Raw genomic sequence first — 24,203 nt, 5'->3', positions numbered from 1 at the left:
TCAATATTCAAGGGAATACAAGCCTGTGAAACCTGTCCTCATAATTTTACTATTTTAGCCCCGGTATCATTCCGGTGAATCTGCGCTGCACCCCCTCCAAGGCCAATATACCCTTCCCAAGGTGTGGGGCCCAGAACTGAAGGTAATCCAGATGGGGTCCAGCCAGACAGCTGTGACACAACTTGCACCCCTTTGTATCCCAGCGCTCCTGAGATGAAGGCCAACAGTCCATTAGCCTTTTAAATTATTTTTTGCACCTCTCCCACTAGCTTCTGGTGATTTCTATACTTCGGACCTCTAAATCTCTCTGCTCATCCACAGTTCCCAGCTTCTCGCCATTTAGAACATACTCTGATCTATCTTTCTTGGGTCCAGAGTGGATGACCTCACACTTTCCCACATTGAGCTCCATCTGCTACGGTTTTGCCCACTCACTTAAACTATCAATATCCCTTTGCAACTTCCTGCTCCCGTCTACACTATTTACTGTGCTAGTGTCATCAGCAAACTTAGAAATACGGCTCTTTATTCCTTCATCCAAGTCATTTATATAAATATATAGTGGTTGTCTGCAGGATATCGAAGTAACACAGCCAGGACCGACCCAGTCTTCACCGGACGCCTACACATATGACCCTTCCAGCTGGCAATCTGGAGCGGGAACCCTGATTTTGTTTCCCTCTTTAACCCCGGGGAGCGAAGGCTAATTTTAGTGCCATTATCACCACCCTGGCTGAGATAAGCTAACTCAACACACAGCTAGGATCAAACGTTTGCCCTACCTGGTCGGTCTGCTCGGTTTGTTTGCACATTCAGGCTGATCACCTCGGCTTTGAGTTCACATGAATTCCCCTGAATCTTTTACCTTCAACAGGGTGGTCCTGGAGGTGCTCACGTCATTAAACGGCACATAAGCAAACGTTCAGGAATTTGTTGAGTACATGTTCACTGCAAGGTGGAAGTTCACTCACTGTAACCTTTCGAAGAAATCAAAAGCAGCTCAGCAGCAATCACGTCTAGAGCCAGCTCCAGGTGCAGTGACAGCTTTCCATTCTGCCCCTACAACTAACTGGGAGACAGATGGTAAGCGAGTAGGAAGATAGCCTCTTCCTCTGGACCACAACAGCTTTCACCTCCCGTGACCAGCTGTGAATCAAGGACAGGCAGAGCGGGAAGACTGGCATTCTAAGACACGCAAGGGTCCGAAGCAATTGAGTTTGGCCAGGCGAGGCAAGTTTCTAGTGTGACTGACTCCAAAGCAGAGAACTGTGCTTTAGATGGACTCATTCAGAAATGCAACCAGGGTGGTTGCTATGGAAAGACCACACAGTACAGGACAGGGTGCTTTATGAGCGTGAGAACATAATAGGAGCAGGAGTCGGCCACACGGCCCCTCGAGCCTGCTCCGCCATTCAATAAGATCATGGCTGATCTTCCAGCTTTTCTCCACTTTCTCACCTGATCCCCATATCCCTTGATTCCCCCAGTGCCCAAAAATCTATCGATCTCAGCCTTGAATATACTCAACGACTGAGCCTCCACAGCCCTCTGGGGTAGAGAATTCCAAAGATTCACCACCTTCTGAGTGAAGAAATTTCTCCTCATCTCAGTCCTAAATGGCCGACCCCTTATCCTGAGATTGTGACCCCTGGTTCTAGACTCCCCAGCCAGGGGAAACATCCTCCCTGCATCTACCCTGTCAAGCCCTCTGAGAATTTTATACGTTTCAATGAGATCACCTCTCATTCTTCTAAACTCCAGAGAGTATCGGCCATTTCGACTCAATAGAAGCCTAATTTAAGGCATATTGTTGGGAAAACTAGAGCGCTTTATTCTGCAGCTAACCCAAACTGTCACTGGCCAGGGTGTGTTCCACAATGACACGAGGGACAAGATGCAAAAAATTCTACTGTACATTCAACAGACCTATACCACACCTTGTTTGGCCTTGCAAGGAGAGAGAAATCCACAATCCCTTTCTGCAACAGTATCCGAACACTTGCAAGCCTGCTTTCCGACCAGTTAACAGTGAAAAACCTCAATGCTTTGACATAGTCCTATTTTGTCATAATGTTAAGCCTTTCTAGTTGTAGCTTTTTATGAGTCTCACCCATGAACTGTTGGTACAGTTTAGAAACCAACTCTCAGCTCGAGCCTCACGGGCTCGTTATGGTAACTATGATTCTTTACACCTTAGCTTCTAAATTTCATCCAACACAGAATCACGGTCACAGCACGGGAGGTGGCCATTCGGCCCGTCGAGCCCGTGCCGACTCTCAGCTCGTCCCACTCCCCTGCCCTTTCCCCGTAGCCCTGCAAATTTTTTTCCCCCATATACGAGAAATAGTGTTGAGTGCTCCCTGGTGAACATGGACCTACCTAACTCTCTGAATCACGGGGAAGGGATCCAAAAACCAGGAGAAAAATTGGGAGCAAATGGTGAGAAAGTTCTCACCTTCCGCTTTTGGGATAGTAAGGCTGAGCCCAGTGTGCCCTCAATCCCAAATGTGCGTTTATGTGACGAAAGAAAATAACAAAAGTGGGCTCAGAAACAGCTTTTGCTCTTAGCACCAACTGATGTGGGTGTACAACTCACTGGTTCTTTTTTTTCCCCATTCGCTTATGGGATGTGGGCATCACTGGCCAGGCCAGCATTTATTGCCCATCCCTAGTTGCCCTCGAGAAGGTGGTGGTGAGCCGCCTTCTTGAACCACTGCAGTCCGTGTGGTGAAGGTACTCCCGCAGCGCTGTTAGGGAGGGAGTTCCAGGATTTTGACCCAGTGACGATGAAGGATCGGCGATATACTTCTAAGTCAGGATGGTGTGTGACTTGGAGGGGAGCTTGGAGGTGGTGGTGTTCCCATGTGTCTGCTGCCCTTGTCCTTCTAGGTGGAAGAGGTCGCGGGTTTGGGAGGTGCTGCCGAAGAAGCCTTGGCGAGTTGCTGCAGTGCATCTTGTAGATGGTACACACTGCAGCCACGGTGCGCCGGTGGTGGAGGGAGTGAATGTTTAAGGTGGTGGAGGGGGTGCCAATCAAGCGGGCTGCTTTGTCCTGGATGGTGTCGAGCTTCTTAAATGTTGTTGGAGCTGCACTCATCCAGGCAAGTGGAGAGTATTCCACCACACTCCTGACTTGTGCCTTGTAGATGGTAGAAAGGCTTTGGGGAGTCAGGAGGTGAGACACTTGCCACAGAATACCTAGCCTCTGACCTGCTCTTGTAGCCACAGTATTTATGTGGCTGGTCCAGTTAAGCTTCTGGTCAATGGTGACCCCCAGGATGTTAATGGTGGGGGATTCGGCAATGGTAATGCCATTGAATGTCAAGGGGCGGTGGTTAGACTCTCGCTTGTTGGAGATAGTCATTGCCCGGCACTTCTGTGGCGCGAATGTTACCTGCCACTTATCAGCCCAAGCCTGAACGTTGTCCAGGTCTTGTTGCATGCGGGCATAGATCGCTTCATTATCTGAGGAGTTGTGAATGGCACTGAACACTGTGCAGTCATCAGTGAACATCCCCACTTCTGACCTTATGTTGGAGGGAAGGTCATTGATGAAGCAGCTGAAGATGGTTGGGCCAAGGACACTGCCCTGAGGAACTCCTGCAGTGATGTCCTGGGGCTGTGATGATTGACCTCCAAACACCACAACCATCTTCCTTTGTGCTAGGTATGACTCCAGCCAGTGGAGAGTTTTGCCCGCCGATTCCCATTGACTTCAGTTTTATTATGGCTCCTTGATGCCACACCTGGCCAAATGCTGCCTTGATGTCAAGGGCAGTCACTCTCACTCAGCTCTGGAATTCCTTCCGAGACTGATGGGCGCCGCGGGGACTGGAGTGCATCATCACCCCGGGCAATGTAATTTTAATTTGATTTGATAAGTTTTATTTAATTTACAGTTAAGTGGTTCTAACCAAAAGAGGACCTCTGGAATTCAGCTCCTTTGTCCATGTTTGGACCAAGGCTGTAATGAGGTCGGGAGCTGAGAGGTCTTGGTGGAACCCAAACTGGGCATCATAGAAACATAGAAGATAGGAGCAGGAGTAGGCCATTCGGCCCCTCGAGCCTGCTCCGCCATTCAATGAGATCATGGCTGATCATCCAAATTCAGTACCCTGTCCCTGCTTTCTCCCCATATCCCTTTAGCCTTAAGAAATATATCCAACTCCTTCTTGAATATATTTAATGAACTGGCCTCCACCGCCTTCTGTGGTAGAGAATTCCACAGGTTCACCACTCTCTGGGTGAAGAAATGTCTCCTCATTTCTGTCCTAAATGGCTTACCTCTTATCCTTAGACTGTGACCCCTGGTTCTGGACTCCCCGGCCATCGGGAACATCCTTCCTCCATCTAGTCTGTCCAGTCCTGTCAAAATTTTATACGTTTCAATGAGATCACCTCTCATTCTTCTAAACTCCAGCGAGTACAAGCCCAATCGACCCAATCACTCCTCATACATCATTCCTGCCATCCCAGGTATCAGCCTGGTGAATCTTCGCTGAACTCCCTCCATGGCAAGAACATCCTTCCTCAGATAAGGCGACCAAAACTGCACACAATACTCAAGATGTGGTCTCACCAAGGCCCTGTACAACTGCAGCAAGACATCTTGTTCCTGTACTCAAACCTCGCGCTACGAAGGCCAACATACCATTCGCCTTCTTAACCGCCTGCTGCACCTGCATGCTTACCTTCAGCGACTGGTGCACAAGGACACCCAGGTCTCGTTACACTTCCCCTTCTCCCAATCTATTGCCATAATAATCTGCCTTCCTGTCTTTGCCACCAAAGTGGACAACCTCACATTTATCCATGTTATATTGCATCTGCCATGTTTCTGCCCAATCACCCAACATGTCCAAATCATCCTGGAGTTTCTCGACATCCTCCTCACAGCACACACGCCCACCCAGCTTTGTGTTGTCTGCAAATTTGGAGATATTACATCTAGTTCCCTTGTCTAGATCATCATGAATATATATTGTGAATAGCTGGGGTCCAAGGACCGATCCCTGCGGTACCCCACTAGTCACTGCCTGCCACTCGGAAAAGGACCCGTTTATTCCAACTCTTTGCTTTCTGTCTGCCAACCAGTTCTCTATCCAAGCCAATACCTTGCCCCCAATCCCATGTGCCTTAACTTTACACGCTAATCTCTTATCAGTGAGCAGGTTATTGGTGAGTCAGTGCCGCTTGATAGCACTGTCGATGAGACTTGACATCACTTTGCTGATGATTGAGAGTAGACCGATGGGGCAGTAATTGGCCGGGTTGGATTTGTCTTGCTTTTTGTGGACAGGACATACCTGGACAGTTTTCCACATGGTCGGATAGATGCCAGTGTTGTAGCTGCACTGGAACAGCTTGGCTAGAGGCGCGGCTAGTTCTGGTGGCCTTTGAGTAAGTCACTTTTGCTGAAAGCAGAGTGCACAGGGTTGTCAGCCGTGCCTCCGCCGAGAGCGATGCCGCAGTGCAACACTGCCTTGCTCAGTTACCAGACCACATGTAAAACCACAGTTCTTTCAGACAGGATTTGATGGTGCAGCGGATGCTTTGAGCAGCTCGCTCTTTTTTTTTTAAAACTGCAAGAGAGAGAGAGACTTTACTGCAACCAGTCGAAATGAGGTGCATTCTGTGCATGCTCTGCTCGGCACACCTTTGGGCTGTGGCGTGATTATTTACAGCACTGACCCTGCAGGCACAGTCCACCGCTAATCCCTTCCAAAATGTTGTGAACGAGCACAGTTCGGCTAAGAATAGACCACAAGAATATACACACAAAAGCAATACAATACAATACAAATCGCTTTATTGGCATGATAAGGTACATCTTATGTTGCCAAAGCATCAAAATACATTTATGGTTGAACACATAAACGCGGTTCCATTCATACAGTGTATAAACAGGTATATCCCTGAGTTTATAAATATATTTTCGCCTTGTTTATATATACTCTTGTCTTAGTTTACTGGTTGTCCCTCTGTTAGCAGAACTTCCACGCTGACACTCTATGTTCAATTGCTTGTTGACACAGCAACATCATTTTATTTTATGCAAAATCTTTTACACAGCCCTTATACCTGAACACTACAATTACTGTTATAGAAATTAAATAAAGAGAGGGAAATGGAACGACAGGTGATAACATGTGCTAACAATAGCATACTATATATCTATATCCTTACTCGAGAGCCTAACATCATCAGATTCAGAATCGTTGTGGAAGAGGACAGGGTACAATCAAGCGTAAAAATACTGCAGGAGGGCTCATTTCAGTGAATTGAAAAGGGATCTGGCCCAGGTGGATTGGAATCAAAAACTGGTCGGCAAAACAGCAATTGAACAATGGGAGAGGCCTTCAACAAGGAGATGGCTCGGGTACAGAGTAGACACACTCCCGTGAGGGGGAAAGGAAGCGCATCCAAAGCTAGAGCTCCCTGGATGACTCAAGATATAGAGGTTAAAATGAGACAGATAAAAGGAGGCTTATGACAATTGTAAGGTTGATAATACAGCAGAGAACTAAGCTGAAAACAGAAAGTACAGAGGAGATCTAAAAAAGGGAATGAGAGAGGCAAGGAGAGAGTGCGATAACATAAAAGGGAACCTTTTAAAAACACATAAAAGTAAAAGGATAGTCAAAGGAAGGGTGGAGCCGATTAAGGACCAAAAAGGGATCTTCTTGTGGAGGCAGGGGGCATGACTGAGATACTAAATCAGGACTTTGCATCTGTCTTCACTAGAGAAGAGGATGCTGCCACTGTCACAGTAAAGGAGGGGGCAGAAGCGACATTGGATAAAACTAGATGCAGGAAACTCTCTTTTAACCTGCGCCTAAATAACCGGAAATCTCTGTTAACCGGCAAAATTCAGGAGTAGGTTCAGGTAAGTTTTACTTCATATTAGTGGCAGTTCCTGGATCTGTGGCTGTGTAACTGGGGTCCGTGCACTTGTTGCTAAGCAACAGGGACGCTTGGTCTGTGGCCGGAGTTCCTGCACATGTTGCTAAGCAACAGGGAAGCCTGGATTTGTTGCTATGTACGGAGCTCTCGTACCTTTTAACTATACCTCTCTGTAATCCGGACTTTTTGATAAACCGGCACCACGCCGGTCCCGTTGGTGCCGGATAATAAAGAGTTTCCTGTAAAGAGGTACTCAAAAGGTTGGCAGAGCTCAAAGTAGAAAAGTCACCCGGTCCGGATGGGTTGCATCCTAAGTTAGTGAGGGAAGTAAGGGTGGAAATTGTGGAGGCTCTGGCCATAATCTTCCAATCCTCCTTGGATATGGGGGTGGTGCCAGAGGACTGGAGGATTGCAAATGTTGCATCCCTGTTCAAAACAAGGGAGAGGGATAAACCCGGCAACTACAGGCCAGTCAGTCGAACGTCAGTGGTGGGGGAACTTTTAGAGATTATAATCCAGGACAAAATTAATTGTCATTTGGAAAATTATGGGCTAATAAATGAAAGTCAGCAAGGGATTTATTAAAGGCAAATGGTGTTTGACTAACTTGATCGAGTTATTTGTTGAAGTAATGGAGAGGGTTGATGAGGGTTGTTGATGAGGGTTGTTGATGTTGTGTATATGGACTTTCAAATGGTGTTTGATAAAGTACCACATAATAGACTTGTGAGCAAAATTAAAGCCCATGGGATTAAAGGGACAGTGCCAGCGTGGATAGGAAATTGGCTAAGGAACAGAATGCAGAGAGTAGTGGTGAACGGTTGTTTCTCAGACTGGAGGGATGTATACAGTGGTGTTACCCAGGGGTCGGTATTGGGACCACTGCTCTTTTTGATATATATTAATGACCTGGGTATATAGGGCAGAATTAAACGGTACAATTGTAAAATGGGTGCAGGAGCAGAGAGACCTGGGGGTGTCTGTACACAAATACTTGAATGTGGCAGGACTAGTTGAGAAGATTGTTAAAAAAGCCTATGGGACCCTTGGCTTTATTGATCGAGGAATAGAGTACAACGGAAAGGAAGTTATGCTAAACCTTTATAAACCACTGGTTAGGCCTCAGCCTGGTGTATTGTGTTCAATTCTGGGAACCACACTTTAGGAAGGATGCCAAGGCCTTGGAGAGGGTGCGAAGGAGATTTACCAGAATGGTACCAGGGATGAAAGACTTCAGTTATGTGGAGAGACTGGAGAAGCTGGGGTTGTTCTCCTTCGAGCAGAGAAGGTTAAAAGGAGATTTGATGGAGCTGTTCAAAATCATGAATGGTTTTGTTCGAGTAAATAAGGAGAAACTGTTTCCACTGGCAGAAGGGTCGATGACCAGAGGAGACAGATTTAAGGTGATTGGTTAAAGAACCAGAGGTGACATGAAGAAACATTTTTTACACAGCGAGTTGTGATCTGGAATGCGCTGCCTGAAAGGATGGTCGAAGCAGATTCAATAGCAACATTCAAAAGAAAATTGGATAAATACTTGAAGGGAAAAAATTTATAGGGCGCTATGGGGAAAGAGCAGGGGAGTGGGATTAGCTCTCTACCAAAGAGCCGGCACAGGCACGATGGGCCAAATGACCTCCTTCTGTGCCGTGCCTTCTGATGCTTCGGCCCTGAGCTCTGGAATTCCCTGCCTAAACCTCTCCGCCTCGCTACCTCTCTCTCCTCCTTTAAGACGCTCCTTAAAACCGACCTCTTTGACCTGCCCTAATTTCTCCTTATGTGGCTCGATGTCAAATTTTGTTGTCTTGTAACACTCTTGTGAAGCGCCTTGTGATGTAGTACTACGTTAAAGGCGCTATATAAATACAAGTTGTTGTATCAGTCTATGATTCTAACCTATGGACATTTAATTTAGTAACGCTAGACTTTTGTTGCCATGTTTTATTAAACTTTTCCATTAAACATACATTTGCCTTGGGATCAGAAAGTTAGCAAAATTAAACGGTGAAGAACTAAGGTTGCAAAAATATGGAGAGTGACATCAGTGAGCGCAAGGTAATATTTTAATTAAGACTGCCAAATCTGCAGCCTTTAGTGGTAGAAATATATCTGGCCTCTGGAACTGGCAAGTGAAATGTTAATCTGTACTGTGGATTTTGCGGTTGTTTCGACCCCTGTTGAAGAGTTTTGTTTCATGTAATGGCTCCGACTCTTGTCTAACTTCCAACTCCTCCACAGGACAAAGCAAGCGTCTGCCTCGGAAACAAATGCGTCCCACAGGTGGACACAGACACCGCTTTTTTTTCCTCATCCAGAGTAATAGCAAGTTAAAGCTGCACTGATCAAAGCGAGTCTGAATTCCTGTAACGGAAACATTCGGGCTATTATGAATCTCTATCACATAACAAAGCCCTTTCAACTCTTAGAAGAAATCGGGGGGGAAAATAACATCAGTCTTAATTAAATAGGTGCATCAAACACAATCGTCAGACCAAACACTGTCAGCAATTCAGAGAGTCCTTGCGGGCTGTTTGGGTTTTTGGGATTTTTATTCCCACAAGTGAGATGCAAGTTACTGTTGGCCTCACAAGTAGAAATTCAGAAAAAAAACACATCACACAGACCTCCGTGAAGTTGGCTGGAAATGGCAATGGATAACCCAGGAGATGATGGCTCATTTTTTTTTTTTAATTCGTTCACGGCATGTGGGCGTCATTGGCAAGGCCAGCATTTATTGCCCGTCCCTAGTTGCCCTCGAGAAGGTGGTGGTGAGCCGCCTTCTTGAACCGCTGCAGTCCGTGTGGTGAAGGTACTCCCACAGTGCTGTTAGGGAGGGAGTTCCAGGATTTTGACCCAGCGACGATGAAGGAACGGCCGATATACTTCTAAGTCAGGATGGTGTGTGACTTGTGGGGGAACTTGGAGGTGGCGGTGTTCCCATGCGCCTGCTGCCCTTGTTCTTCTAGGTGGCAGAGGTCGCGGGTTTGGGAGGTGCTGCCGAAGAAGCCTTGGCGAGTTGCTGCAGTACATCTTGTAGCTGGTACACACTGCAGCCACGGTGCGCCGGTGGTGGAGGGAGTGAATGTTTAAGGTGGTGGATGGGGAGCCAATCAAGCAAGTTGCTTTGTCCTGGATGGTGTCGAGCTTCTTGAGTGTTGTTGGAGCTGCACTCATCCAGGCAAGTAGAGAGTATTCCATCACACTTCTGACTTGTGCCTTGTAGATGGTGGAAAGGCTTTGGGGAGTCAGGAGGTGAGACACTCGATGCAGAATACCCAGCCGCTGACCTGCTCTTGTAGCCACAGTATTATTGTATTTACTAAGTCAGGAAATCGCAACTGTCAAAGTCACAGGAGTTTGCAGCCGCTGGACAGTAACTACAGCATCTGAACGATGCCAATCATCCACAATATAAAACCACTAGTCCGCCAAATGCCTCGCCTGTACACAAAGGCTGTACACAAGACTGCCGTGCCTTCCCAGCTGAAGCAAGGTGGGAGGGGGGGGAACACTTTTGTACAATCTCATATTTACTCCGAGCTATTTATAGAAATGCAGCCAGGACTCGAGCCAAAGGCAGCCATGATGCCACTGCACAACTAAAACATGACTGAACTCAAAACACAAAACTTGACAGCAGCATCCCACAAACAAGTTGTGTCCAATTCTGGGCCCCGCACTTTAGGAAGGACGTGATGGCTTTGGAGAGGGTGCAGGAGAGATTTACTGGAATGGTTCCAGGGATGAGGGATTACAGTTACGTGGACAGACTGGAGAAGCTGGGGTTGTTCTCCTTGAAGCAGAGAAGGCTAAGAGATTTGATAGAGGTGTTTAAAATGATGAAGGGTTTAGATAGAGTAAATAAAGAGAAACTGTTTCCAATGGCTGAAGGGTTGATAACCAGAGGGCCCAGATTTAAGGTGATTGGCAAAAGAACCAGAGGCGACCTGAGGAAAAACTGTTTTACGCAGCGAGTGGTTAGGATTTGGAATGCGCTGCCTGATAGGATGGTGGATGCAGATACAATAGTAGCCTTCAAAAAGGGAATGGGATAAATACTTGAAGGAGACAAAATTGCAGGGATATGGGGAAAGAGCGGGGGAGTGGGACTAACTGGATTGCTCTTCGAAAGAGCCGGCGCAGACTCGATGGGCCGAATAACCTCATTCTGTGCTGTACTATTCTATGATTCTGACTCAAACAGCAGCAGGAACCCAATGCAGCCAAGCCTTTGCAATCTCAATTGCTTCGTCTCCACAAGCCGACATACATCAGAGACAGGAAAAGCTAAGGAGCGTGCTCGAGAAATCTGCTCAAACCATACACAGCAGAGAACGGTATTGGAAATGCTACCTTTCACTTTAGCCAACCAAATTAGCTCCTTTTCAAGTTCCCAAACAAATGTTTAGGTTTTATTCAAAGCTTTGCCAGAGTTACTGAAGGAGTGCTGCACTGTCGGAAGGTGCCGTCTTTTGGACGAGATGTTAAACCGAGGCCCCGTCTGCCCTCTCCGGTGGACGTAAAGGATCCCGCGGCACTATTTGGAAGAGGAGCAGGGGAGTTCTCCCCGGTGTCCTGGCCAACATTTATCCCGCAAGCAACAAAAAAGGCTTGCATTCGGATAGCGCCTTTCACGACCTCAGGACACCCCAAAGCTTTACAGCCAATGAAGTACTTTTGACGTGTAGTCACTGCTGCGTTTTCTACATTACAACAGTGACTACGCTTCAGAAGTACTTCAATGGCCGTGAAGTGCTTTAGAACGTCGCGAGGTCGTGAAAGGCGCTATAGAAAGGCAAGTTTTTGCTTTCTAATTATAAACTCTCAATTTCGAAAACCACAAGACAAAATATATCTGAGGAGCTAAATATTTTATTTATGGCTTTCCATCACTTCTCCCTCTGTTGGGACATTCCACCCCAAGTGACAAATGCAATCTGGACTCAACATTGAGTTCAACAATTTCAAACTATAACCCCTGCCCCCATTCTTCAGGCTGTATGATTTTGCCATCCCCATTTGCAACATTTTATCTTTCCTGCCTCCGACCTTAGCACAGAATGTTCCTTCAATTCCTTCCTCCCCCAACCCCCCCCACCGCCTCCCTGCCTCGGCACCTGCTTAATATCTGTTACATCGCCAGCTTTTTCCAGTTCTGATGAAGGGTCCCAGACCTGAAACGTTAACTCTGTTTCTCTCTCCACGGATGCTGCCTGGCCTGCTGAGTGTTTCCAGCATTTTCTGTTGTTATTTCAGATTTCCAGCATCCGCAGTATTTTGCTATTGACAAATGCAATCGCAGACTACTTGGTGCCGAGCCCGACAATGCCAGCGTGTAATGTGCCCACGGGTGCATAAAAGCCATCGCTCTGTGTGGGGAAAGCGCCCCACCTCCACTTGTTCAGAGATGGGGACCTCAGCCACATCCCGCCGCTCCGTGGCAATGGGTTTACTGTCCCACTTGGCTCAATCACACATTCCCGTTCTCTGCCTGTGTACGCGCCTGTTCTCAACTTCAGGCAAGTTCACTAATCCTGTCAATTCTTCTCAGAGCTCAGCCAGAACTAAAACGAAGAGCTTGGGGAGTTTGCAGATCTGTCAAACATTTATAACCAAGTTCAAAGGGTCGACCATAAACTTTGGACACACTTCAGTTTCACTTTCATGATTAGTAAAAGGCAATGGCAACAACACCAGCCTCCTGCAATCACTTATCAACTGCAAACATTGATCAACACACCATTCTGATACCACAGAAGTTCATTCTGAATCATGCAGAGCTCTTTCAAGGCGATTTGCTGTCGCACATTAAGTAGGGGCTTCCCAAAGGCTCAAAACAAATCCCGAGACCTCTCAAGCATTTATATCTTACCATGTGCAAATCCATCATATGTGTCGGGTGTATAATGTTCAGTTGCATTTAGTCAGCCTGCCAGCACAGGGGGACATCCTGTCAAAGTTCAAGGGGCAGGGGATGGGTCTGTCGCTCAGCCAAACTTACCGCTGCAGCTTTTACAGGTTCTCGGCCAGACCCACTCGCTATGGCAGATAGCTGCATAAAGGGCAATGACTCAATTACAGGAAACTTTGGTTTATCCGGAGGTTAACTGTCCGGAATGCTCGATCCACCGGCAAAAATCAGGAGCCGTTTCGTTAGGTTTTTTTGCTTTTCGTTGCTTTTTTTTTTCCACCAGTCAGGCTCTGCAAGGTCTCGCTGAAGCTGTTGCTAAGCTACAGAGACGCTTGCCAGGTACGGCCGACTGTTTAGAAGCTGAAGCAACAGGGTTTGTTGCCAGATACGGAGCTCCGTATGTTTCAACATTAGCGCTGGTTTGTCCGGCAGTTTTGATGGGACCGCAACAGCTCGGTCCCGTCGGTGCCGGATAGCACAAAGTTTCCTGTAATATGCTCCGATGGCAAACTCACTTCCCTCTCGGCCCATCATGGAATGATATCAACTTGTGGAGATATACTGGAACTCCTCCTAAACCAAGGGAGCAAAGCAAAGGCTAGCAGTGGTGGCAGGGCGAGAGAAAAAAAGCATTTTCTTTTTTTTTAAATGTCGTTAAGGACTCCTGAATCTGTCCCACTATCTGGATGAACACAAGTGAAGATGATCGAGAAGCTTGGAGATCACATCACCAACTTGAAGAGACGGGGACCCCCTGCCTTGCAGGGAATGATGGCTTGTGACTTTGTACAAAGAGCTGAGACCTGAGCTCTGTAATGTCATTAACTGTAAATAAAATGTTCAATTTTAAATTAAAATAAAATACCAATCTAGAACGAGCTATATATATCTTTAATTGGTGAACACGGTTCCTGGTGCATCAGGCTATATTCCAACAGGACCCAATATTGTCATCAGCCTTGTTTAACATATTGGTGCAATACTTAGAAGGAAAAAACACAAATCACACGTGATATACTTCTGTGATGCTCTTAATTCCTCAAATTGCCCCTACTACCATTAGTGAGCAACCAGCGACCATCAATATTTCACCCTGGTGTTTCATGGCTGACAATGTACTCGCTGGAGCAACTCAAGTTTGAAAGAAAGCGATATATTCTAATTTAATTCAGGCCTTTTCATGCAAATACATGTTCGTCTTGGCACAAGCAATTTTCATCCATTTCCTGTTAAAATGGCAAGATTACCCAATTATCAGAGTTCAGGATTATCACAAAGGAAAAGTACATTTAGCATGTAACTTACATAATAAGGATAAAATAATTACTACCTGCCATCAATTAGGTGATGCCTATATCAAATGTTCACGCTTTGGAACAATAAACCAGTATGGTTTATCATAATTTCTTTTGTAGTCATAAAAGAATTGTCCAAATATACCGCGTCTTGACATCAGCTCTTTCACCACTTTCCTCCATCTTCCTCTACCTTCTTTCCCACTCCTGTGTAACATGTTAAACTGCTCCCAGTCCGCTGATGCCAGTGCTTCACTTCGTACAGCATAACCCAAGGTGGACACTGGGTCAACTTGAGTTTTTCATTCAAAATTGAATTTAAGGTTTTGCGTTTTCCCGTCCCGCCGAAAAGTAAGCAGAGTCCCTGACATCCGGCTCATCTGGATTGGTCCGCTCAGAACAGATCAATGGCAAAGAGTGACAAGAGATGGATCTGCGTACTTGATCCCTGGGATGAGAGGGTTGTCCTATGAGGAGAGATTGAGTAGATTGGGTCTATACTCTCTGGAGTTTAGAAGAATGAGAGGCGATTTCATTGAAACATGTAAGATTCTGAGGGGGATTGACAGGGTAGATGCTGAGAGGCTGTTTCCCCTGGGTGGAGTGTCTAGAACTGGGGGGGCACAGTCTCAGGATAAGGGGTCGGCCATTTAAGACCGAGATGAGGAGGAATTTCTTCACTCAGAGGGTTGTGACTCTTTGGGATTCTCTACCCCAGAGGGCTGTGGATGCTGAGTCGTTGAGTATATTCATAGAAACATAGAAGATAGGAGCAGGAGTAGGTCATTCGGCCCCTCGAGCCTGCTCCGCCATTCAATGCGATCATGGTTGATCATCCAAATTCAGTACCCTGTCCCTGCCTTCTCCCCATATCCCTTGATCCCTTTAGCCTTAAGAAATATATCTAAATCTTTCTTGAATATATTTAATGAATTGGCCTCTACTGCCTTCTGTGGTAGAGAATTTCCACAGGTTCACCACTCTCTGGGTGAAGAAATTCCTCCTCATCTCAGTCCTAAATGGCTTACCCCTTATCCTTAGACTGTGACTCCTGGTTCTGGACTCCCCGGCCATCGGGAACATCCTTCCTGCATCTAGTCTGTCTAGTCCTGTTAGAATTTTATATGTTTCAAGGCTGAGATCGATAGATTTTTGGACTCTAGGGGAATCAAGGGATATGGGGATCGGGCGGGAAAGTGGAGTTGAGGTCGAAGATCAGCCATGGTCTTATTGAATGTTGGGGCAGGCTCGAGGGGCCGTGTGGCCGACTCCTGCTCCTATTTCTTATTTTCTAACTTGAGGCAACACAAAGTGACAGGACACAGGCTCAACTCCATCATTTACAGCCAGGTTCATCAGGTAAGGTAGTCAATCGAGGAGCGAGGGAGTGAGTCCTCCGCAGCCAGCCAACAAAAATAAATCTCAAACTGATTCAACCCTGTGCTACTCAAGTGCCTTTCATTGGCTTACAGGCACACTGTAACAACTGTTAACAGTATGGATCACCTTCCCACTCAGCCACGGGACTTCCTGTGGAACCACTCAAGCCTTTTGCATTTGAACTCAACATAGCTGGTAAAAAGGGGCCTGGAAATGGGAAAACGACATTCCGCAGAGACTGTATGTAGCAAGACAAGATGCAAACTAATGTAGCTACTGTAAATACCATCATCGAACACAACATCAAAACACTGATACAATAGCAAAATACTGCGGATGCTGGAAATCTGAAACAACACAAAATTCAGGAAACACTCAGCAGGCCAGGCAGCATCCGTGACCTGAAACGTTAACTCTGTTTCTCTCTCCACGGATGCTGCCTGGCCTGCTGAGTGTTTCCAGCATTTTCTGTTGTTCTATCAAACCACTGAGATTGGATTAGTTACACTGCAGATCTCAAAAGTCTTTTTTTTTTTTAAGCACTGAATGCAAATGAGTATGTGGCCCTTGATTTACCATTTCTGTTTCATGTCAGCAGTCACATCTTTCATCTTAAACAATCTCACGCCACAGCAATGTTCATCGCTTTGGAAAGAAACGTTTTTGCACATCATTTCTTTTGAATTGACAACATCTTAAGATGTTATTTTTTCCTTGCTTGCTTCGACCCCCTTCGTCACGCACATTTACCTGGCAGGAGACGGGAACTCACAGCTTACTTTCAATACCTGGCCTGAACTGGCCACAAGGTCCATGGGGGAAAATGGAGTAGCTCGCCACCTCCTTCTCCATCCGCCTGCGTAAGCAGTATACGTCCGTGGAGAGAGAAACAGAGTTAACGTTTCAGGTCGAAACCTGCACTTTACAGCCTTCTGGACTCAATATCGAGTTCAACAATTTCAGATCATAACCTCAGCCCCCATTACAGGAAACTCTTTTTTACCCGGCACCGACGGGACCGGCGTGGTGCTGGTTGATCAAAAAGTCCGGATTACAGAGAGGTATACTTACTAAGGTACGAGAGCCCCGTACACGGCCACAGATCCAGGAACCCCGGTTACACGGCCAGTAATATGAAGTAAAACTTACCTGAACCTACTCCTGAATTTTGCCGGTTAAGAGAGATTTCCGGTTATTTAGGTGCCAGTAAATCGAGAGTTTCCCGCATATTTTTATATATATTTTATCCACACCTTTGGTTTGTGCCTTTCCCCCATTTTCTCTCTCCCACACGGCAGCTGTCTCTCACTCTGCCAGCACATTTCACACTTCATCTAGAGCCATCCTTTGTCTCTTTACCTGTCCTATTACCATCTCGTCTCGTCTTGAGTATCTCTTAATGTCTCTTCACCTCTCAGACCTTCCCTTTTGTTCTTTCATCCCCTCCCCCATTTCCCAGCCCCCAAACTGGCCTCTTAATCTGTTTCATTTCCTGCTTTTTTTTCCCCACAGTTCTGAAGAAGGGTTTCGACCTGAAACATTAACTCTGTTTCTCTCTCCACGAATGTTGCCTGGCCTGCTGAGTTTTTCCAGCATTTTCTGTTGTTATTTCGGATTTCCAGCATCTGCAGTATTTTGCTATCGTCGAAGCAGTATACATCCTTTTTACTCATTACGATTCCCCCAGCTCGTGTTGGCGAGAATGCACGATTCCCCCAGCTCGTGTTGGTGAGAATGCACGAATCCCCCAGCTCGTGTTGGTGAGAATGCACGATTCCCACAGCTCGTGTTGGTGAGAATGCACGATTCCCCCAGCTCGTGTTGGCGAGAATGCACGATTCCCCCAGCTCGTGTTGGCGAGAATGCACTATATCACTCATTTCCAACTTGTGTTGTCACACATTAGAGCATCATAGAATAGTACAACACAGGAGGCCATTCGGCCCATCGAGTCTGCGTCAGCCTAATGTCAGGAGTGAGATTATCTGTCACACGATCTTCACGATAGTTTGCATGTTGCTTTCATCTTCCAAGTTCAAACCACATTGATGTTTATGTTTCCATTTCAAGATGCTCATCATATGTTCGGGCTCTTTTTTCCCAATTACAGTATTTAACTACCTACTAAAATATTGAAGGTACCTTTACAGCAGCATGTCCAAATCAGAAGGTGGTACTAGTATGGCTTAGTTCTTCACAGCAATTCTCATTCAGTTAGACAGAACCGAGCACTCATTACTCAGGAAACTTAGCGTCAGCAAGCATTTTCTCTTCTCTTATAAATGTCGATAGACACTGCAGCCTCAGTGTAGAAAAAGAATAACTGGCTGGGAATTAATCGAAACCCCCAACCTCCTAATGGGCAACAACTGGACGGTGGAGGAGGAGGGAACAGGTGATGAGAACCAGTGCCGACACGCGGATACCATTATTAAGTCACATGCCATCGTAACAGCTACAGTAAAAGCTCTCCAATATAAAAATAAATTGTATCAAGCTTAAAAGACGAGTGTGTTCCGTGATGAGCGGCCGCATGAAGGGATCAAACACCTCCACAAGTGCGACTGATCAGATAACTCCAGTGACATAGTCGCAAGTGGGATATGAGCAGTCTCACAAGTAGATATTGATGCTCTCTCACTGCAGGTCAGCCGGGACTCAGCGCCCGCGCCTCGGAGTCAGAAGGTTGTGGGTTCAAAGTCCCACTCCAGAGGCTTGAGCACTTAAAGCTAGGCCGACACTCCAGTGCAGTGCTGAGGGAGTGCCGCACTGTCAGAGGGTGCCGTCTTTTGGATGAGACGTTAAACCGAGGCTCCTTCTGCTCTCTCAGGTGGACGTGAAAGATCCCATGGCACTATTTCGAAGAGGAGCCAATATTTATCCCTCAATCAACGTCACTAAAACAGATTATCTGGTCATTATCACATTGCTGTTTGTGGGACCTTGCTGTGTGCAAATTGGCTGCCGCGTTTCCCACATTACAAGAGTGACTCCACTTCAAAAAGTACTTCATTGGTTGTAAAGCGCTTTGGGGTGTCTGATGGTAGTGAAAGGCGCTATAGAAATGCAAGTCTTTCTCCCTTTCTTTCTGCTGACCACTGCATAGCCTCTGTCTACAAACACTCAAAGTACTGCTTCTACTGAACAAAAAACAGTTTGTTTAAAACCTGCTGCATTTTGTATGCCTTGAAGGAAGCACTCGGGTGCAACTGTAAGCCTTCTAACTCCAAGAGCTTTCAAATGGGTTGACTGATGACAAATGTCCCATTTATGCTCAGACTTGAAATCTATGTCTGAGCTGTCCCATGTACCACTAGTTATGGTGCAGATGGTTCAGGCACCAGGAGGGCAATGCAGGACAGCCACTGCCCAACTACCTCCATCCTCACCAAGGCCAAGTAGATCAGGTGGTTAAGAAGGCATACGGAATGCTTGCCTCTTTTAGCCGTGGCATAGAATACAAGAGCAGGGGGGTTATGCTTCAACTGTATAAAACACTAGTTAGGCCTCAGCTAGAGTACTGCGTGCAGTTCTGGTCACCACATTACAGGAAAGATGTGATTGCACTAGAGAGGGTACAGAGGAGATTTACAAGGATGTTGCTGGGAGTAGAGAATCTTAGCTATGAGGAAAGACTGGATAGGCTGGGTCTGTTTCCCTTGGAACAGAGGAGGCTGGGGGAAGACCTTATTGAGGTGTATAAAATTATGAGGGGCATAGATAAAGTGGATAGAAAGGACCTATTTCCCTTAACAGAGGGGTCAAAAACCAGGGGGCACAGATTTAAAGTAATTGGGGGAAGGTTTAGAGGGGATTTGAGGGGAAATTTCTTCACCCAGAGGGTTGTGGGGGTCTGGAACTCACTGCCTGAAAGGGTGGTAGAGGCAGGAACCCTAACCACATTTAAAAAGTACTTGGATGTGCACTTGGGATGCTGTAACCTGCAGGGCCACGGAGCAAGAGCTGGGAAGTGGGATTAGGCTGGATAGCTCTTTGTTGGCCGGCGCGGACACGATGGGCCGAAATGGCCTCTTTCCGTGCTGTAACTTTCTATGATTCTGTGATGAATCTCACTCACATTCTACACCTATTTGGCCCACAATGTCTTCCCAGCGTACATGCACCCACACAAGTTCTTTTAAACCTCACCTTTAAGTTGCAATTCCAAGGAGAGAGGGCAGAGTCCATTGCAAGAACATTGCCCATCACATCCAGTCTCCTACAAAAGCAAAATACTGCGGATGCTGGAAATCGGAAATAGAAACCGAAAATGCTGGAAATACTCAGCAGGTCAGGCAGCCTCTGTGGAGACAGAAACAGAGTCAAGTTTTCAGGTCGATGACCCTTCGTCAGAACTGGCTCACAGTTCCGACGAAGGGTCATTGACCTGAAATGTTAACTCTGTTCCTCTCTCCACAGATACTGCCTGACCTGCTGAGTATTTCCAGCATTTTCGGTTTTTACATCCAGTCTCTTGATTAGTGTGCGACACTCTGAGTGAGCCAACTTTGGTAAATCTGCTATCGGAGCTGCTATACTCCCTCAGCTTGAACAGAAGCACCAAGTGCTGTCTTCCTGCTGCTTCAGCATTAACTCTTAGACCCTTATCAATCTCTCAGGACTGTGGTGAAGCCTAGCCATTCATTCCTCTTCCACCCTAATGGTGCAGTTACTCACTCTTCTAAAGAGCAAGCTGACCTCTTGGCTCATTGTTACGACCCCTAGAACATTTTGGTGAATCACACGTGTGTGCATCTCCAACACCTGAGAGAGAGAGTCTGGCACTTCTAAACACGACAACAAAGCTGTGTCTCTGGCTACCCAGATTCCTCTCAAATTGCTCCGCCTATGCTGCGGTTGATGGCTTACCCTCCAAGCCCTTTTTTTCCCCCTTCCCATTAAGACCTGGGTTCCCCTGGACTGTTATTTCTTTCTCACTCTGTTCCTGCTTCATTTGAATGACCTCGTCAATCACCACTGTCCACACTTTTATTAATGATTCCACTTTATACATTCACAACTTCCTTCAGACTGTGTGCTCACAAGCCCCAGCCTCTGACAGGCCGAATCACATCATCAGGGGCTCCTCTGTACCCTAAATGGGGCTGTGAAAAGCTTGTTTCTTTAAATCCCTCAAAGACACAATTTTTGTTACACATCTCACAAATATAACCACAGCTACTTTTGATGGCTTCAACCTTTGTCCTCCTTCATCTATGATATTCTTCACCTAATTCCGCTAACCTCAGGGTACCATCCTGTGCGGCAAAATATCACCAAAGTAAATCTTAATAGAACATTCCCAGCACAGTAGATAACCACTGTGTAGCTATACTGCTAAATGCTACACCTGTGGCTGGCCCATCAACACACGATATTATCCACAGATCCTGATGCCAAAGGTTGCAACCTTCGATGCCAGTTTAATATAAATGTCTAGACCAGGCCCACAGACAGCAGCCAGAGGCAACATTCTAGCTGAACTTGGAAGGGAAGCCACAATGGAGACTTGAGAATTCACACCAGAAACTGCAAGGTGCACGTTCACCTGCTCGAGTTGCTGAATGTGTGCAACTTTATGATTTCGCGGCTGAATTGATGCAATCTCTCCATTACCTTCCTGCATCGTGTCAGCTTGGCTCGCTGGTAGCACGCTTGCCTCCAAGGCAGAAGGGTGGGCGTGCAAGCCCTGCTCCAGGACAGGCCGTTAGTACTCCAGGCTGACACTCCAGTGAAGTACTGAGGGAGTGCTGCATTGTTGGAGGTGCCGCCTTTTAGACCAGATGTTAGACCGAGGCCCCGTCCACAAGTTCCGGTGGATATAAAAGATTCTAAAGCATTATTAGAACAGCAAGGGGAGTTCTCGTGTCCTGGCCAAGAGTTATCCCTCAGTTAACACGACCAAAAACAGATTAAATGGTCATTTATCTCACTGCTGTTTGTGGGACCTTGCTGTGCACAGATTTGCTGCCACATTTGCTTACATAACAATGATTGCATATCCAAAGTAATTCATTGACTGTGAAGCGCTATGGGATATCCTGAGGACATGCATAAATTGAAGTTCTTTACAAGTACAGAGAGAGATGTTTTTATTTATATAGTACTGTAACACGTTGAAATACGTGAACGATCTTCACACATTTAAGTAATTTTAAGGGCACAGTGGCGGTTGATATGTGGGTAAATGCAGCCCAATCTTTCCTTACACCAGTACAATACCATGCCGCCAGGTTAACAGATAAAATCTATGGATGTCCTCACTTTGCAACGTTACAGACACAGCCTCCAACATAACGAGCTGCAACAAATTTTAATCTCAGACGAACACAGACCCACAACAAATGAAGGCAAGGCAACAGCACTGAAGTATCGGCTTGGAGTGCACATTACAGTGTTGTGAGTCCAAACCCATGCTGGCACAGACCCAAACCCTGAAAGGGTGCTTCCTGGAGCTTTTCAGAGGCCTGAATGAGCAATTCAGGAGGATCTACACTGCCGAATGTGTGCGGTGGGTGACACAGAGGGGTTGGTACTGCTTGGTATTAATGGCGAGAAGAAATGGACCTGGCAGTCAGATCTTGTGATCCATGACAGCATTTTCCAACACCGAGCCCCACACAGTTGAAAACAAAACATTAAGCAATAAGGAATGACAGCAGCAATGATCTGAGCTACAAGAAATCTCAAAACATTGTACCATGCTGCCCCGCATTTTGTGCACTGCATTCATATTTATTAATCATCCGTCAGCCGAAACCCATATTAAACAAGCGTTGAGTCTCAACTGGGACGACTTGTAGAAATATATTCACCAACTAAATAAATAATAAAGCTGTCGGAGCCTTTAAAATCAAGCCCAAGTTCCTTTATGTAAAGAGACAACACAGAAACTGCGCAAGAACTGCAAGCTTTCTGCTAACTCCAAGTTAGTTGTACCTCCACCACAGAGTTTGACACCAATTTCCCTTAAACAGTATTGCAATAGAGTGATTATAAGGCCTACATGAGTGATAAATCACCCGTGGTCACAAAACACTTAAGTAGCAAACTTAATTGCTGAACGCTTCCATGATGGCGATCAGATTTGAAGTATTTTCTCAACTGAAGGGGACATTTTTGGTACTTGAAAGTATTTGAACACTCTCTCTCATCCCACCCATGTGTTGCAAGCACAGGGGACAAATTGGAATTAAGAGCAGAGATTACATTCCTGACCAAAACTTTCCATCCTTCCTGCAATAACTTTGCCCAAACGCTTTCGACTTCTCCTGAAATCAGTCAATTTACATTTGGTCGTCGAGGCCTCAATTTAAGACAATAACAAGTTTCCGTCTTCATCCAAATGCCACCTACCTTGTCCTTCTCATGAGTCAGGAGGCTAACCGGTGGAAGGCAGGAGATGGTCTCATGTCCCTGCTTGCCATCGCCACCCGATTTGCCGCGCGACAGCCGATACAGGGGCCCATCCTTGACGATCCTGTCGTGGCTTATAGAACGCTTCAGGGAAAGCCTCAGCTGCTGGTGGAGGACCGAAGAGGCGCCAGCTCCAAAAACGGCGATCACATCCTTCTGACCCCTCAGAAACCGTTCAATGTTCTTCAGCGACGACCCACTGGGCTCCGACAAGCCCTCAATTGCCCTTTTGAGAAGTTTATTCCAGTCGACGCTGTGTTTAGCATCTGACTTTGACTGATTCCGAGGTTTGGGGAGTACAATCCGCCCCGGATTGTCTGGATCCTTGTAGGAATTAAGTCCCTTATTTGTAACCTTTAAGATTGTCCCATCTTTCACACTCAGCTCCAGCTGTTCCAGGACAGTTTTTCTGTCTAATCCGTGGGATGAGGACACAGCATTGCAAATCCTTTCCTCCGAAGGTCTCTGTTTCTGCTTCTTAACTTTCTGGATTGCCTCCAGAATCCACTCGGTATACAACGGATTTGCAAGTTTTACCATGGCTGATGACTCCCAGTATCCACAGAGTGTTGTGTTACCCCTTATCTCGGTGTTGAAGCAGTTCCACACATAACAAAAAAAGATTTCTCGGAATAAAGAAGCAGTTCACCATAGATAGCATTGACGTTTTCCCCAAAGCGAAGCCAATCTCCCTTTTTTTTTTCCCTCTCTCTCTCCCACCAGGGCTTCTGCGGCTCCCAGGAAAAGACAACTGTGAGAAGTCACACAACACCAGGTTATAGTCCAACAGCTTTATTTGAAAAAATCACAAGCTTTCGGAGCGCTGCTCCTTTCGTCAGGTGAAGTCCAGAGAGAAAAAAATCAAACGGTTCACAAAAGAACAACCTTTCATGGGCAGCGAAGGTCCAATTGATTTGTTTTTTTTTTAAATTGTAAGTAAAGTTCCACAACTTCTCACTTGCTGGAAAGGGTAATCCACTTGGCAGGAGGAGGAGGCTGCTGCATCTGGGGAGAAGAAGCATTTTAGAAGGGAAGAGGCACAACAACAAAAATAATATATAACATTTAAAAAGATCACAAATGATATGAAGTGTGGAGGGTGGCCGAGCTGCAGATTGAGGGGCCAGGCCAAGTGCAGGGTGGCTGGGGAGGGTGGCAGTGGGGTTGAGGGGGATTTTGGGGGGTTTTGTTGGCCCTGGGCCGGGGACTGGGGGCTCCAGCAGGCCAGCTTTTGTTTACAGCCCCGGCGCTGGGGTTTTTTTGCCGCACTGGGGGCCGCAGGTGGCTCCCGGCCCTCG

The 24,203-nt window shown here is 46.4% G+C and overlaps 1 protein-coding gene across 2 annotated transcripts in view; it reads right to left on the bottom strand.

Annotated features, from left to right (window-relative positions):
* LOC147098018 (histone acetyltransferase KAT6A-like) overlaps positions 1-24,203 on the bottom strand; it is a 198,421-nt gene that overhangs the window by 173,613 nt on the left and 605 nt on the right. For both annotated transcript variants that reach the window (XM_085971213.1, XM_085971214.1), the window contains exon 2: positions 22,846-23,910. In XM_085971213.1, coding sequence (XP_085827339.1) covers positions 22,846-23,445 — 600 coding nt within the window. In that variant the 5' untranslated portion in view covers positions 23,446-23,910. The remainder of the gene's footprint in view (positions 1-22,845; positions 23,911-24,203) is intronic.

The sequence above is a fragment of the Somniosus microcephalus genome, chromosome 30, assembly GCF_052327205.1.
Source record: "Somniosus microcephalus isolate GS21.2 chromosome 30, FLI_Smic_1.0, whole genome shotgun sequence".
Lineage (NCBI taxonomy): Eukaryota > Metazoa > Chordata > Chondrichthyes > Squaliformes > Somniosidae > Somniosus > Somniosus microcephalus.
This window is presented reverse-complemented; position numbering and strand designations above follow the sequence as displayed.